The 18,187-nt window shown below is 36.4% G+C and overlaps 1 protein-coding gene across 1 annotated transcript in view; it reads left to right on the forward strand.

Moving 5' to 3' along the window:
• GPR155 (G protein-coupled receptor 155) overlaps positions 1 to 18,187 on the forward strand; it is a 38,301-nt gene that overhangs the window by 16,032 nt on the left and 4,082 nt on the right. Inside the window, exons 6-14 of the mRNA XM_052635771.1 lie at positions 190 to 273; positions 1,589 to 1,706; positions 5,512 to 5,596; positions 5,695 to 5,785; positions 6,850 to 7,060; positions 11,000 to 11,104; positions 13,317 to 13,453; positions 14,944 to 15,039; positions 17,626 to 17,690. Of these exons, the coding sequence (XP_052491731.1) occupies positions 190 to 273; positions 1,589 to 1,706; positions 5,512 to 5,596; positions 5,695 to 5,785; positions 6,850 to 7,060; positions 11,000 to 11,104; positions 13,317 to 13,453; positions 14,944 to 15,039; positions 17,626 to 17,690 (992 nt within the window). The remainder of the gene's footprint in view (positions 1 to 189; positions 274 to 1,588; positions 1,707 to 5,511; positions 5,597 to 5,694; positions 5,786 to 6,849; positions 7,061 to 10,999; positions 11,105 to 13,316; positions 13,454 to 14,943; positions 15,040 to 17,625; positions 17,691 to 18,187) is intronic.

An 18,187-nucleotide genomic window follows, 5' to 3' on the forward strand; every position in this document is an offset into this window, starting at 1 on the left:
TATTAGTTTACCTTAATACCCTTTTGGAAACTAAGGTTAAAATAAGTAAAATATTGCAGTTCCTTTTTGAACCAGGATAAAAGAATTCTTTAAAGAGTCTAATAAGTAACTAGTAATTAAAAATAAAAATTAGTAATTAATAAGTAGTTACTAAGAAACCTGAATAACTTTTGAAACTCTGTCTTTAAGATCTGGTCTTTGGCTATTCTTCTTTTGAGCAAGAAATATAAACAGCTTCCTCATATGCTTACAACTAATTTACTCATCGCTCAGGTTAGTAAACCTACAAATAATTAAAGCTATGTTTTTTTCATTGATTATATGCGAAGAGCTGACTCATTGGAAAAGACCCTGATGCTGGGAAGGATTGAGGGCAGGAGGAGAAGGGGACGACAGAGGATGAGATGGCTGGATGGCATCACCGGCTCGATGGACATGGGTTTGGGTGGACTCCAGGAGTTGGTGAAGGACAGGGAGGCCTAGCATGCTGCGGTTCATGGGGCTGCAAAGAGTTGGACACAACTGAGTGACTGAACTGATATTTCTATAGAGGAGAAAATTTCTTCATTGGGTTTTTCCAGTTATAAAATCAAAGTGTTTTTTACCAAATGCAATCAGTTGTTGCAGTTTGATTATAATTAGTTTATTCCTAATTTATTAAATATTGGATTGGATCTTGCACTATATAAAGTTGGCCCTCCATATCCATAGGTTTCACATGCTCAGATTCAACCAATCACAGATTGAAAATATTCAGAAAAAAAATTTCCAGAAAGTTCCAAAAAAGCAAAACTTGAATTTACCATATGCCAACAACTATTTACATAGCATTAACATTGTATTTGGTATTATAAGTAATCTGTAGATGATTTAAAGTATACAGAAACTCATGGAACTCAAACAGGGGCTATGTAACAACCTAGAGAGGTGGGATGGGGAGGGAGTTGGGAGGGAGGTTCAAGAGGGAGGGGACATATGTATACCTATGGCTGATTCATGTTGATATTTGGCAGAAAACAACAAAATTCTGTAAAGCAATTATCCTTCAATTTAAAAAAATATTTTTTTAAGTATACAGGAAGATGTACATAGGTTGTATGCAAATACTATAGAATTTTGTATAAGGAACTTGAGTATCCTTATCTGTCAGGGGATAAGGAGGGGTCCTAGAACCAATCCTCCGTGGATGCTAAAAGACAAATGACAGTTGGTGATAACTTTGCATTTTTTATAGAAGTAATTGAATTATTAAAAATTAACCTTTCTTATTACTTTTCTAGCTAAATCTTTGCATGTCTCAAATTATACTGGAAAGAAGTTTAAGCATTTTCTATGTAAACCTTTACTAGATATAAGCTTAGGATTTAGAATGTCATTATCTGTTTCAATTAAATATGTACATTGTTAAAGGTGCTGTATAAAAAGGTTTTTAATCATAAAACTTACTGTTTTAGTATAACTAAGATGCAATAGTTAATTGCTCAGCATAATTTTAAATGAATAATTATAGTTGCTACGAATAAAACACATAAGTATGAGTCATGTGAGTATGACTGATTTCATTTTTTTTTATCATTTTTTTCTTCAGTCTATCGTCTGTGCTGGAATGATGATATGGAATTTTGTTAAAGAGAAAAATTTTGTTGGACAAATTCTGGTGTTTGTCTTATTGTACAGCTCCCTCTATAGCACCTACCTGTGGACAGGTAAGTTGGATCATGAAGAGAAATTCAGGGTCCCCCTCCCCTTCATCGCTTGAGGTTCCAGCTTCTAGTGATCTGTTTTAAGTCTAGCAGTACAGGATGAGGGAATCTGCTCAGGCAGTTGTACTCACTAACTAGGCAGTCTGCAAAGCTGAGTTCTGTTTCCTGATCACTCTGTTTCTGCCTGGGCTCAGATGGTTTCCAGTCGCATGTCCTTGTCCTCAGGGCCTTGGGTTCTAGGCCACAGTCAGCAGAGCTCCCCTTTGAGCCATCGCGGGTGCAAGCACTGGAAGCAGGCAGGGAGAGAAGGAATGGGCAGAGGGGGATGAGGATGTGAGCTGTGTACCAGAGTGCACTTAGAGCCCAGCTGAACTGAATGAACAATAATTATCATTCTGCCCTAAGCAAATGACTTGACTTGCGGTCTCAGTTCCTTATGTGTAAGCACCTTACAGGGTTATTTTAAGAACTAAATTAAATATGGATGTTTATGCCTGCTGCTGGGTAGGCGCTCAACAAATTTAACTGTATTATTAAGTAGAGGGAAGAGCAGTAATATAAGAACAAGAAAAACAAGTGATTAAAAGGATATGGAAATAGAAGAATAGTCAGTAAGAAAAAACTATTTTTCCTTTCAACTGGCTCCAGAAAGGATATTCAGAATGTTTTAGCACATTGCTCATTTGAAGGAAAATATTAATTGGGGTGCACGCATTCTGGTATGTTTGTGAATAGTCAGTCAGTCTGGCTGATTTGTAGTCATACCACAAATGCAAACCTGTAAAATGGCACATAAAAGGAAATTGTAGAATTGTTGTGTTAGTTATAGCCACTGTTAGGAGGCAGGTGTCGGGAAGTGGCTGGTGGGAATAGGCCTTTGATTTCATGCCTTCAGGATCAAAAGCAGGACCCATCTAAGTCAACAGCTTTTTGAAGTGAAGCAACAATACGGTGAGGAATTACAAAATGAATTCAGTGCAGAGAGGAGATTTGTACTTTTTTAAAGGCAAGTGCACCTTGCATGGTATAAGAGTTTTCATGAGCTGTCATGTAAAAGAGCCTAGAGATTATTTCCAAATACAGAAGAAACAACTTGATCTCTAATACTTAGGTTTATTAAGGTTAAATTTTTCATGAGAATAAGAGACCAGTAAAGAGCTCAGTTTATCAAAAAGCCCCAAGTTTCTCTGAAATCCTCTTCAAGCATGAATACCAAAATCTCCAAAGAAGCTGTTCTGAATTTCTTGACCCTAATGAAGGTGCCCTTTAACCTTAAGATTATTATAACAGAATTTTGGATCTAAAAGGTCATTTTAAATCATTTTGTTCAGCCATTTTCAGTTTTACTCATTTGCAAACCACCCTCATGAATTTTGCCATATTTGCATACCACTTGTCCATTCTTTCCCTCTTAAAATTAACTTATTTTTTTAACTTTAATATTACAAATTTAGCCTTATCTCGGTAAAATCCCAGGTTTTATGTGCTAGTTAAAATTTTTTCAAGCATGTGTTAAACACATAATTATTAAAAAAAAAAATAGTTCATCTTTGTGCCACCTATAGTCGTCTTGCTTTTGGGAACACCAGTCTAGTTGAAACCTTTCATTTTGCAAATGAGGAAAATAAGGCCCGAAAAGTTTAGCTGATTCAGGCAAGAGCTCTCACAGCTTCATCAGTGAGACATCCAGGCCTAGCCTGAGCCTTTTTTCATTTGTCAATATTTTCACAAGGCAGGAATAAAATGATAAACATGAGAATTTTCAAGAGTCCCTTCACTATTGTAACACAGTTGGCACTCCTTTGATTGGTTGCTTGTTTCCATGGCACCTTAAACCTGAAACAATAGAGAGTGCAAATGCATTGGGAGGAGCACTGGTATGATAGGATCTCTTGAACTTGAGAACTGAGTGGGTCCTGTATAAAGAAAAACAATTCTCAAGGAGCTCAGTGTTGATTCGTATTATTGCTAGCACAGTGTTACTTAATCTGTATAATCTTAAATCTAGGTATAAATTCCTTGTTGTTCGGTTGCTAAGTCGTGTCTGACTCTTTGTTACCCCATGAACGCCAGACTTCCCTGTCCTTCACTATCTCCCAGAGTTTGCTCAAACTCATGTCCATTAAGTCAGTGATGCCATCCAACCATTTTATCCTCTGTCACCCCCTTCTCCTCCTGCCCTCAATCTTTCCCAACATCAGGGTGTTTTCCATTGAGTCAGCTCTTTGCATCAGCTGGTTGGACATTATATACAGCTAATATACAACTTTAAAACCAAAGCAGATTCATTAGATTTAAACAAAAATACAAGCTCAGTAAGTGTTGGAGCAGACTCTTGAGAGTCCCTTAGACTGCAAGGAGATCCAACCAGTCCATCCTAACAGAGATCAGTCCTGGGTGTTCTTTGGAAGGAACAATGCTAAAGCTGAAACTCCAGTACTTTGGCCACCTCATGCGAAGAGTTGACTCATTGGAAAAGACTCTGATGCTGGGAGGGATTGGAGGCAGGAGGAGAAGGGGACGACAGAGGATGAGATGGGTGGATGGCATCACCGACTCGATGGACATGAGTCTGAGTGAACTCTGGGAGTTGGTGATGGACAGGGAGGCCTGGCGTGCTACAATTCATGGGGTCGCAAAGAGTCAGACACGACTGAGTGACTGAACTGAACTGAAGTAGTTAGCAACATTAATTGACATGACAAAGGATCTTATTTTGCTGATCTGAATCACAGCTTGAACTCACTTCTCTGATAGGGTTTTTTGGTTGGTTGTTTGGGGTTTTTTTGGCCTACCTTTACTCTGATGTGTGGGTTTATGACCTGGTTATCTCACTGCTTTTCCCTCTTCAGACTACCACAGAACGTTAATTTGAACTGTGTTGTGGTATCATTTGGCCTTCACTTGGCTCAAACTTAATATAAAACCAGATGTAAACCCTGAAATAATAAGAGTGTGCTTCGGTTATAAGATGGTCACCACTGCAAATAAACCAAAAAGACAACATTTCTCATAGAAATTCCCAGATCCCTATGGGTCAACAGACGAGTTTTAGGAACACTGAACAGAGCTGAAGGACGTAACCCTCTGTCAGAAGACTGGGTTTCTAGTCTTGCTCTGCCCTCTGCTGGCTCTGTGGCTTGGGCAAACCCTTGTTTACACAGCTGTAATTGAAGGCATTAATTTAAGACAGTGGGTCCCTTCCAACCCTAAAGTTCTAAGCTTCTATAGCTGTATAAAATGTATTAAATAAGATATTACTTCTAAATAATTGGGTATAAAGTATAAGGAAAGCTCATGAAATATTTTTAAAACATCTGTCCAAATGTTTAAAACATTTGTTTCTGTATTAAGTTTATATTAAGGCCCATCATTTAGACTTGGTCAGTTTTCCAAAAACAAACTTTTGTGAGAATTGCCTATACTTTCTTAGCAACAGCAGATCGGGGGTGTTATTATTTTTAGAATTGTTCTGTATCCAGTTAAAAATTTTTTCCTTTTTTTCCACAAATATACTTCCTTTCCAAACACATGAGTCAAAAGAACAAAATGATTTGGGCTTTTTGAAAAAATCCTCATGTGTAAAACAAGAAGATTTTAGTAAAGAAGCAGTATAGGAGGGAAAACAAATGATTTTGAATTAAGAAAACTTGCTTCAAAATATTGGGAAAAGCATTTATTTAGAAGGAGTAAATTCTAGGGCAAGAACTACAGACTATTATTGAAATAAGCTTGGTTAAAGTTCCATGAAGTTTGATCAACATCGAGAATAATCACCTATCTTTTAATCTCTATTTCTTATTCTTAGGCCTTCTAGCAATTTCTTTGTTTCTTTTGAAAAAGAGAGAAAGGGTACAAATTCCTGTTGGAATCATCATCATATCTGGCTGGGGGTAAGTTGGTAGCTTTCTGTTTGCTTACCTGTGCCCACATACACAGTGACTATTCATTCTCTCTCTCTCTTTTTCTCTCTAAACTCTCATTATTATAGGATTCCTGCTCTCCTTGTTGGTGTTCTTTTGATAACTGGAAAACATAATGGAGAAAGCATTGACTCAGCCTTCTTTTATGGAAAAGAGCAGGTGAGAAGAGTTTATTGACAGTTCTGTTCTTGAGAATGTCTCTTTTTAGCTGCTTAATGTGTTTTGCTATACTTACATTGAAATTAATTTTGAAAATTTGTTCCAACTTATTGCTTATCACACTCGTGATCCTATGTTACTTTGTTAACTTACACCTCAAAATGTGATAAATATTTTTAGATGTCTATAAAAAAGAAAATGAAATTAAAAAAAACAAAAAAAATTATTTTACATACCTAAGCCTGTTTGGGGGCTTCACTGGTGGCTCAGATAGTAAAAAATCTCCCTGCAATGCAGGAGACCCAGCTTCGATCCCTGGGTCAGAAAGATTCCCCTGGAGTAGGGAATGGTAACCCACTCCAGTATTCTTGCCTGGAGAATTCCATTTGAACCTAGTGGGCTACAGTCAGACTCAAAGAATCAGACACGACTGAGCAACTAACACATATGTCTTTTTTACCTGAAGATTGTAAGTATTCGCTGCAATTACTTACCTTTAGTATTATCACCATATACAGTCTCTAGTTAAAGTACACTTGAGCTATGTATTAAAGCAAACAAAAACTCTGATGTGAAGAAAAAGTCTATAAGTGCGCAGACAGTAAAGAATCTCCCTGTAGTGCGGGAGACCCAGGTTTGATCCCTAGGTCTGGAAAATCCCCTGGAGAAGAGAATGGCTACCCACTCTAGTATTCTTGCTGGAAGAATTTCACAGACAGAGGAGCCTGGCAGGCTACAGTTCGTGGGATCATAAAGAGTCGAACACAATTGAGCAACTATCACTTTCACTTACTTTAGATTACTTGTAGCGTAAACCAAGGACATGATACATAATGAAAAGAACATCTAGACATCGCAGTTGATTAGAGACAAACCCTAATTTCTCTGTAAGTACTTTACATTCCTTCCATACTCTTCCTCTTTTTTAAGAACCGCTGTTATAGAGCATTTATAGCTATTGAGATAATGCATTTTCCACCAAAAAAGTGCCCTTAAGTCATCTACTAAGATTATCAAGCTGGGATTGTGAAAAGTGGCCTAATGTCTCTCTGCAACGTTGACAGATGATCATCACGGCAGTTACCCTGTTCTGCAGCATCGTGATAGCTGGCATATCACTCATGTGTATGAACCGCACCTCCCAAGCAGGACGCTACGAAGGTTTCGACCAGTCTCAGGACCGCAAAGCAGCAGAGCCGGCAAACACTGCTTTTGAGGACAGTCCAGCGCCAGTAAATGAACCTGAATCTTTTGCAAGTTCTGTCCCAGAAACAAGTATGATCCTTAAATATAAAGAAACTTTTATATGCCTATATAGCATGTACTCTAAATGTTTTAAGGGAACTTCCTTGAATTATCTTCAATATCACAGGTATTTGTAAAATGGGGAACTTGAATCATAGTCAATAATAGAAAGAGCTTACAAGTTCATTTATTAGATTCTTGTTTATAAATTTTTTATGAGGATAATCTTTTGTGAGAATAAGTCTAATCCTCAGACTTCTTTAGGCCTGAGAGTTTAGAGAAGAGAAACAACTGCGGGAAGGCTCTTTCTAGGAAACTAAACATCTGTGTTTGTTAACTTAACAACAGTGCATCAAGCAAGCACCATCAATAAAATAAACTAAAGAGGCTTAATTGAAGCAGGGTTAATGGTAGAAGTTAGGAGTTGGCAAACTGCAGTCTGCCACCTGTTTATGGCCCTGAACCTAAGAATAGCTTTTATGTTTTTAAAAGGTTGAAGAAAAAATTTTAAAAGACAATTATTTTATGACACTTGAAAGTTATATGAAATTTAAATTTGTGTCCATCACATGTTATTGAAACACAGACGTGCTCATTTACTTTTGTATTGTCTGTGGATTCTTTCATGCTATATTGGCAGAATTGAGACATTCAACAGACACCCAGTGGACTGCAAAGCCTAAAATGTTTATTTATAGTGAACCTATATCCCTATGTGAAAGTATGACCCTAATCAGTGATTTTTTAATGTGTTAACAGTTATTATGGGGTTTGCCTCAATTCCCTGGTGGCTCAGACGATAAAGCATCTGCCTGCAATGTGGGAGACCCGGGTTCAATTCCTGGGTCAGGAAGATCCCCTGGAGAAGGAAATGGCAACCCACTCCAGTATTCTTGCCTGGAAAATCCCACGGACGGAGGAGCCTGATAGGTTACACAGTCCATGGGGTCGCAGAGTCAGACACGACTGAGCGAGTTCACTTTCACTTTCTTTCTTTGCCTCAATTCATGAGGAGAATTCAGCAAGAGTTTGCATTTTGGATTCATTGGTGCATGCAGAGATTTCATAGACATCGACCGTTGTGCTGGGAAGTGTAAACGATGGCTTCTATTTTGTGTAGAGAGTTTGTAGAGTAGAGAGATGCCTCATCTTAAAACTATTAGTTGTAAATAGCGATAAGTAGAGAAGAAAAAGGTTTAAAAATCATTTTAACTGTCTTAAAAGGAAGAAGATCCCACAAATTTCACTGCTTATATTGCCTGCCTGCCTCCCTCCCTCCTGTCCTTCATCATCCCAAACTGGAAGGAGATAGGATGGAGGGTAGAAACAGGGATATGGAACCAGTCTGCCTAGGTTCAAGTCTGACTCTAGAACTTTATTATTTGGTCTTAGGCAAGTTTCCTGTGCCTTGGTTTCTATATCTGATGCTGATAACACCTGCTACACAGGACTGTGGGGTCCCACTACATAGGGCTGTATTTGGGCAACTAGTGATTTACATTAACCCTGCTTCAATCAGGCCTCCTTTAGTTCATTTTATTGGTGGTGTTCACTAATTTCTTTGTTAGTTCCTTTGTGATTATAGCATCAGAATTTCATTCTCTTGAGTCCTCTTGACTATTTTCCCTTTGAAAATGGAAATTTAAGGATTATGTGTATGTATTCACAAAAATTTTAAAAGCCACTTTTCTGACATCTAGACCACTTTTCTGACATCTAGACTACTTTTCTGATCATGCCCAGCATCCTTTCCTTCCTTGCCTTCTTTGTGGACTCTTAACATTTATCCTATAAATCAGTCTACTGTATGTTTTCAGATAGGTTATAAAGACCATTCACCACTCTCTAAGTCTTCTTCTCCTGCGAATGTTTTAGAAGTGTCCACCAAAGTCCTGCGAACGTGTGCAGAGTCCTAAACTAAGTGTCTTAAGCCCAGAGACTTTTGCTGCTGTCTTTACTGTCCTTTAAAAATAGCAAATAAACAGTATCATAGATATTCTTTAAACCCTGTCATCATCATCTCCAGCAGGATAACTAGCTGGGACCTTTTGTATGAATAAATAGAGAATCAGAAGACAGTCATGGCTTATCTCCATAGAAAACCTGTAATGTTTATACTTCTCCTCTTACCTCACTGCTTTATAATTGCTTTTTAAATTATCAGTATAACCCACTAGACTATAAATGCTGTGACTGACTTGCCCACTATTGTAGCCTCAGCACCTAGCATGTATCAGGTCTCCTATATTTGTTAGATGAATGGATAGATGGATGGGTTGGTAAGATATGATGTGATTTCTGAAGCCTCCTGAAAACTGCTAAGGCAAAGTTCTTGTTTATTTGCCTATTTACCCATGTTCCTAGGAAAAAGGTTTTTAAACCTGTCTGGTTATTTTCCTTCCCTACAGTCTGCTCTTTTCTGCTTTGCTACTAGTATTAATACACAGCACATTAGATGTCCAGCCTGACCTCCCCAAATCTCAGTAATCCAAAATAGTTCACTCCCCTCTGCCCCTCGCTACACATTTGTCAGAGACACATGACTTGCTTATAAGTGTGGAATTATAATTGAAAGGAAAATTAACCTACTTTAATATGAGATCAAAGGTTCAGTTAATAAAAGAGAAGGCCATATCATCTCTCTTATATGTGGAATCTTTGGGGGGAAAAAAGGCTCATAGATACCGAGAACAAGGTTGATAGTTGCCAGAGGTGGGGCGTAGAGCATAGGAGAAATGGGTGAAGGAGGTCAAAGGGTAGAATGAAAAGATAATAAATAAGCATGATGTATTATTGAGCAACAAACAAACACACACACACAAATAAGAAGGCTCATGTTTGAAGGGAAAAACTGCTATATGTGTGTGTTCCCTACACATATGTCCTTGGAATGGGCTGGCTTTTTATCTGTTTTCTTAACAATTTATCTTAGTGGATTTGAGCCTTCAAGTTTCTGAAGATAAGAGGCAGAGCCAGATGATTTCTGTGTTTTCTTTTCAATTTTTCTGTGGCATCATTATCTTAAATTTAGAAAGACAGTGGTAATAGTTTTATTATAAATGATAGTTTTTATACATTGAAATCTTTAATTTTTAATGACAGTACTGAAAAATTAGAGCATATTATCAATGAACATTTCAGCCTATGAATTATGCCTTTTTAGTACGTTAAGTTCTAATACAGTTTATCACTGAAGTTATTCTATTATAATCCGTATCAAGGAGCACTGTGTCCATGTATGAGTGTGATGTTTTAAAGGACACTTTGAAGTTCTCTGAATATACAGAGTAAAATTACAGCTCTATAGCAGGTGTCTCAGTGTGACTTCTGTAAACCTATCTACCTAAAAACCAGCAAGAGAGTTTCAGCAGTATATATCTAAAAATAAAAAAGAATACAATTGCTTTTACTGCGTCGTCTAAACTGGTAGAAGACATGTTCTTGAAAGAAGTGAGTTTTGAGCTAAACTTAGAAAAGGGTTTGGATGAATTCTGTGTCAAACTAGAATTCATCCAAGCAGTAGTGAAATCAAAGCTGTGTTTTAGGAAAGTAGTCAAATTCTTATTTCCCAAAACACACTGGAAACTAGTAACATAGCATGGGTAAAAACATTTTCCTTAAAAAAATTTAATTAATTATGGGAATTCCCTGGTGTTCCAAAAAAGATACCAGCTGGAGAACAAACAAAAACATTTTCTTTGTCTTATACAAAGAAGAGGCAATACGTAAAGGGGCTGATCTTTTGTCTGACACGCCTTAAATGTTAATTTCTATATAAGCACATTTAAATCCTTTTTGATAGCTACCCATACATTGAGGCTGTATGGAAAATCTCTGTGTGTATATAAATGAATTTGGGGATTTGTTGGGTTTTTTGAGGGGGTGTTTTGTTTTATTTGGCATCTCTCTACATTGTCCATTTTTTTGTGATTGGACCCTCCCGTTACAACCTATATTTTATCTATATAGGTTGCTGCTCCTGCTCTATGGGAAACGGTGAATTATGCTGCCCATCCACGGAGCCAGTAGCAGACATAACCACCACTGGGTCGGTGACTCCTTCATTTGAGAAAAGTAAGTGCCTCTAAGCCATGAGGATGAGCCTAAGGAACAAAAGATTTTTTAATCTTATGCCTTAAAAGAACTCTACATAGATTTTCTATAGAAGCTACACTGTTTGAAAATAGTCTCATAAGATGGAAGAAAGTGCAAATAATACAATAATTGTGCACAGATAGGGTATTCATTATTTTTTTTTTTTTTGCATGGAAATTCTCCAGTAAATTTAACCTGAGTAGTAATTCCAAGGAGTTTGCCCTAAGGATCATTATTTTCTTTTTGGCATCTCATTTTAGAAGCTGAGACTTTTCCCCACTCCATTCCCCCAGGGCCAGGACTAATTAGTCAGTGGTTAATTACATTTTGAATCCATATGCTTTAAAATATGCCCTTTCTTATAAAATAATAAAAATCTTTAAAAATAATAACCTTTTGACGTATAGACTAACAGACTGAATCACATTTATGGTCTGAATTTCAAATTATTTAAAACAACTGAATATATGTAAATTGCAATGTACCTTCAGTCAATTATGCCTATTTTTAAAAATCAAAGTAGAGAGAGAAACCCCAGAAAGTCCTCTTTATGATGGAGCATGTCAGCTGTTTTGCTGCCAAATGTTTTTATATTTTTAAAATGTTGTGAATATTATAAGAAATGATGCATGCTAATCACTTAGCACAGTGAGTAATGTACAAACCAAATGTTTATTAAACATGGAAGCAGGGACTTCCCTGGTGACCTAGTGGTTAGAATTCTGGCCATTCACTATGGTGGCCCAGGTTTAAGCCCTGCTCAGGGAAGATCCTACAAGCTGTGCAGTGTGGCCAAAATAAATAAATAAAAATTTAAAATAAGCATAGTAGCAGCAGCAAATGTTGTAGTTATTGTTCGGGCAGATATTGAGCCTTCACTTACATTCAGCAGGAAACCTCTCTTGGTATCCAGTTACAGTTGTTTCAAGTCATTTGTGTGCCCCTTTTCTAAAGCCAATATTTCTTTACATCAGAATTCCCAAGGCTTTACTCCTTACTTTTTCCTTCCTACACAATATACCTAATAGTAAAGTCCATTGACAAATTCAACATGTGATTTGATTCATCATCCCCAGGTGGAGTTTTTTTTTTTTTGCCCCTAGAATCCCGTTACAATTTGCTTATGTCATTTCTCCATTAATATGCTGATTCCTGAAAAAACCTTTTTAACACAGGAGCTTCTTAGATTTTCTGATCATATTTTATGAAAACAAATATTGTAATATGTAAAAATGCAGATAAAAGTAAAATGGATTTCATGCATTTTATAATATTTGTATGTAATATTTTAAGACCAAGTTTATTATATACATGGCTAGAATTTTTCAACACCAAGATATACACAAATAATTGTTATAAAACAGGATCATACTACATAAACAGTTCCGCAGCCTGCTTTCTTTTTGCTGTTAACCTTTTTTGTGTGTTAACTCTTATGTCATACCGTGTTTAATGCTTATGTGTGTTCTTTTCTAAAAAGAGGCTTTAGGAAATACAGTTTTTGTAAGCTTGAAGGTAAGAGCTGTAAAATTGTGTTTTTTAAACCCTGACTTTTTGTAATAAGACTGTATGTTAGACTAGCATCTCTTTTGTAAAAATGTTTTCTCCTACTTTTGATGCCATTGATATAGTGGAGCTGAGGTAAGAGAATAAAGGTTCCTTGTGAAAGGCTTCTCACTTTTCTTTTCGGCCAAAGAAAAGTCATGCTTATGACTTGGACTTGCTTCCATATGCAAACAGAACAAAGTATATAATATTTTTTTATTTGGTTCCTTAAAGGTCTTTTCTAAGCAAATTCTAAACTCTTTAATGAAAGGCAAGTGGTAAATTTGCTTTGCTGTTAGCCAATATAGGATATTCATACCAAGAGGTAGATTTATATAACAGGAGAAACTTGTTATTAAATTAGCCTTAAAAATTTGTGTGCGCATGTGTGTGTGTGTTACACTGTTGAATAATGTAGAAGGGAACTATTCCATATATTTGTGTTTTTTTGGATAAAAACGCTCTAGAAGTAGAACTATCCTGAAACAACACGAAGGAGCCTTCTTTAGATTTCATCTAAAATAATATACTGATTCTGAACTGAGAATGTGCATATGTAGTGGTTTGCTTAGGAAGTCATTATGAATTTAAAATGCATTCGAATAAAAAGCTCTGATTACAAATTGTTGTGCTTACTGTTTTATAGAGGAACATTGTGTGAGTCGCTGTAACTCCCAGAGCTGCATATTAGCCCAGGAAGAGGAGCAGTATCTACACAGTGGAGACCAGCAACTGACTCGACATGTGTTGCTGTGTTTACTTCTCATTATTGGCCTGTTTGCTGTAAATGTTTCTTCTGATTTTGTTTGGGAGCCATTTCTTTAAATGTTTGACAAAGGTTTTTTACAGGCATCTGGGAGAAACTTCGTTGCTCCTTCCCAGGGGAGTCGCAGCACTAGCATCTCCTAATCGTGAGCTAATGTTTTGGGAGGAAGAAGAATGAGTAATTCACATTACTCTGTTGCTTAAGTGCTTCAGTAACTCATTTTGCTTTGAATACTTACTCATCCTATGCTCTGAACCTAGAATTTGGGGTAAAACCAGTTATGTCTGTGATGTATACAGGGCTCCTTCGTCCTAAGTTATTCCTTGACTGACTTCAGTAGATAAATGTCTACATGGTCTCTCGGAAGACAGTCCTCAGATAAATAAACTTTTAAAAATAATTTTACATTATGAAAACAATACAAGCACTTCATACAATGGATACCATAGAGAAAAGAGGAAAAATATCCATCATACTACCTTCTCTTTTTTAATATAGTTTTCATGGTTCTAATAATACATACAGATTTATGTCCTGCTTTGCGACTTATGTCAAGCATTTTCATGTTGCTGCAAAAGTGTTCTAATTTTTACTTTAAATAGCTCCTTAATAAACTATAGAGGATATGCATTACAATTCACTCAATCATTTTCTTATGGATTGTTCCTAGTTTTTTAGAATTCACTAATAAACATCTCCATGCAGTATATTTCCTTATCGTAGATTCTCAAAAGTTGGAAAACCTGGATTAAATAGCATAAATATTTTTGTGTCTTTGGATGCATTCTACTAAGTTGTTTTCCAAAGGAGTAGTATAGGTTTATAAACTACTCTCACCAACATTGACTATTATAAATTTTTTACTTGATAATTTTATAAGTGAAATATAGCACTTCACTTTTAAATGCATTTCTTTGATTAACAAAGCATTTTTAAAAATTAGTTCTAAGTCTTCTTTTGTGAATTACTAGTTATTATATAATTCTTTGTGATAGTTCAAGGATAACTAGCCTAGTGATAGGCAATGGACCATATAACCTATGAAGAAATTCTCTTACACTTTTCACACTGCAATGCTTGTTACATAGAATCATATCAGCCAGCACCATTTTAGCTGCTGTTTAAGAACAAAAATCAAAAATTAAGAAATGATGCCAAGAATTGCTGCTCGGTGATGTGATTGTTTTCACTGTGTAAAACTAATTTTAAAATCAGACCTGTCTTAGGCTAGTTGAAGTCCTGATGTATTATGTAAGCTTCTGTATTATGGCTCATGTCTTCTTTCTTCAAATCTGATCAGAATAGATGTTGTTTGAATGACACCTGTCAAGAAGAGAGGTTTAAACCTCTTGTTTGAAAGACAGAGCTTCTGTATTCTCTTGGTGTTTTTCCCTTTAGTCCTTTTCTTCCTAATTATTAAGTAGATAAATTATTGTACTATGTTCTAGATAGAGAGAAATGATCAGCTTGCTTCATTTTAAAGTCCTATTTTCTCCTTCCTTTATAGAATCTTTCCAGTTGTTTATGGTGGCTATTCAACCAAGAGCCTGGGAGACTATATGTTGAGTTACAGTTTTTCTGTGCTGTGTTTAACTTTGGCCAGGTATTTATTTACTGAGAACTTTGAGGAGTTTCTGTTTTCCTGGATGGTTTGATTGGGAGGTGGTGGTACGGATGTTGTTGTTTTCTTCTAAATCAAAAGGGTTTGGTTTGTTTGCCAGCTGCTGGTATGCGTGACAGCTGACAGCTGCTGCCTATCTCCTAGTAGAGATGAATTATTATATTGGTTAAAGTCATCAGAATGCACACTGAGTGTTTCAGTCAGAAATACCAAATAGTTTTGAGATAAAGGATGGTAATTTAAGCAGGGACAAGATGTTCCAAGTTCTTTTTAAACTTCATTGTGGCCTTAATAAGTTACTTTGGGAAAATGACTTCACTTCTCTGAGCCTTTAGTTTAGTCACTTATTTAAATGCACAACATTTCATTTACATTTTGTTGTTTCTTGAACTATAGGTACTTGTATCTTTTTAAAAAAATCATGTGGTATATAAATAAAATTTGACCAAGGATAGTAGATACAATTCCCTCAAAGTGTACCATATGCCAAACATTTTAAGCATTTTACATTAATTATTTCATTTAAACATCACAATAATATTTGCGAAGTAGACTTTTACCCCCCAGTTTAAAAATTAGAAATTAAAATTCCATTGAAGATTTAAGAATAAATGAAGGTGTCCTTGGTGGTGAAGTGGTTGAGAATATGCCTGCCAATGCAGGGGACACAGGTTTGATCCCTGGTCCAGGAAGATCCCACATACATCAGGGCAGCTAAGCCCACATGCCCTAGAGCTTGGGCTCTGCAAGAAGAAAAACCACTGCAATGAGAAGCCCTAGAACCACAACTACAGAGTAGCCCCCACTCACCACAATTAGAGAAAGCCTCTGCATAGCAAAGAAGACCCAGAGCAGCCAAATATAAATAAATAAGTAAATATTTTAAAAAGAATAAATGATATTTTGCATACTGGGAAAATATCTTTATGTGAAGATTAGAAAATTTTATTCCACTTCAATCCCTTGCTTTTTAATTAGAGAATATTAGTCCCCAGATTAAGTATCAGGTTGAAAAAATACAGTACTTGAAATCACTGGGTTTACTTATTAAACCTGAAATAATTGGCCATATGACTTAGTTAACATGTATTAGTATATAACATGTATATTTAGACAGACTAGTGACCTATCCATTTATTACAGTCAGACATGAGCATGCCAAGGACTCCTTGATGTCCACCTCACTTTGTGATACTGTTCACGATCTGAACTATAAAATACTAGGTTGAAAAATCATAGTCTTACTCAGTATCTTGCATTCAGAAAGCCCACTCCAAGCTGAGCCATTCCAGGACTGGGACTCACAGAGCTTCACAAACGGAAGCTAATGCCAGGAATGTTGCGTTTGAAATACAGCCCCCACAGCTTATGGCTGAAGTGCTTCAAAGAAGGGAGAGAGATACAAAACCTGCTCCCATTCCATTTTCCTCCTGGGGAGGTGTGGTAGTAAGATCATTCCTTTCTGGTAATTTATAATATGAAGTCAAGACAGATAGATTCTTCATGTCACTGCATTCTTCATCTCACCCACGCCAACCTGCACGAAGATTCGTAGCCTGCTGTGCCTGACAGATGGCAGTTCCCAGCCTCCCATCTTCCCAGGCAGTCCTGATCGTCTTGCTGTGTGGCTAATATCTGGTGCTAGTTTGCCTCATTATGCCCAAATTCTTCAAACTCTATCCCTAAGCAGTAGCCAATTTCATTTCACATAAATTTTGTTCAGTTACTTCATTTTAATCAGACACTATAGCACTTGTTAATTCTATTGTCTCTGAAGTTTTAACAGAAAAATAATAAAGAAGTACTTAAGCATAATGGGAGATATTTTATTTTCTTTTCAGAAAGGGGGCAAAAAGATACATAGCCCTTAAATGTTTTCATTTTTCTCCAGTAAGCTAGCTTGCTAATGTGGTTGCTCAGCACTCATATCACCCATCATAATTAGCAGGAAAGATGATTGGGAAGAAGCAGCCAAATACCATAAAACCATCCCTCAGTATCCAAGGGGGATTGGCACCAAGACACACCCTTAGTTACCAAAATCCATGGATGCATAAATCCATTATATAAAATGGCATAGTATTTGCATATAACCTATGTACATCCTCCCGTTTACTTTAAATCATCTCTAAGTTACTTATAACACCTAATACAATGTAATTGCTATGTAAATCGCTCAGTCATGTCTGACTGTAGCCTGCCAGGCTCCTCCAATCGTGGGATTCTCCAGGCAAGAGTACGGGAGTGGGTTGCCGTTTCCTTCTCCAAAACAGCTGTCAGTACACAGCAAATTCAACTTTTGCTCTCTTGAACTTTATGGAACTTTTTCCCCAAATATTTTTGACCCACAGTAGGTTGAATCCATAGATGCAGAATCTGTGGATACAGAGGGTCAACTGTACCTGCCATCAGGCACTGAACTTTGAGTCTGCCTGTGTGTTCTATTTAAAATGTTGCTCTAATCACCAGAGGTTTACTTCCCCAAGCACTAAATTTTTTCATTTCTGTCTTAAACTTTTATTGTAGAGCTCATAAAATAAAATAAGAACCTTTTTTTTTCTTCCATAGGGGTTTATTTCCTTTGGCATCTTTGGGTTGGACAAACATTTAATCATCCTACCTTTCAAAAGAAGGTAATTTTAGTTTTGAAATAAAGGTATAACTGTAAAGGTAACGACAAAGCCATTCTATTAGGATACTTGTATTTTTAAGCCTTTAGAAACTGCTAGGAGACTACAGAATGGTTAACCTAAGCACCATAGGAAGGTTTTCTGTTGATTCACGTATTTGTTATATATAACTGCACAGAAAATGTCAGAAGAGCTGTCAATAATCCAATATTATAATTTTCATGTTAATAGGAATTGATGAAAACTGACTTGTCTATGCCATTAACTATATAAAATAAAATGAAACTTGAAAATGTATTTGCAAATGGAAATAAGAAGCAGTATGCCCCCAAAGGTCTATATTTGGTTGTCTTTTTCCTTTGACAACAGGATTTTTCTATCACACTGACAATTTATAGAAAACTCAAGTTTTCCTCTTTTTGAATTTCATTTTTTAAAAACTGGCTGGGTGAAGAGTTTCTTTGAATTCAGGTCAGGAATTTCTTTGTGAAAAATAATGA

The sequence above is a fragment of the Budorcas taxicolor genome, chromosome 2 (genome assembly GCF_023091745.1).
Source record: "Budorcas taxicolor isolate Tak-1 chromosome 2, Takin1.1, whole genome shotgun sequence".
Lineage (NCBI taxonomy): Eukaryota > Metazoa > Chordata > Mammalia > Artiodactyla > Bovidae > Budorcas > Budorcas taxicolor.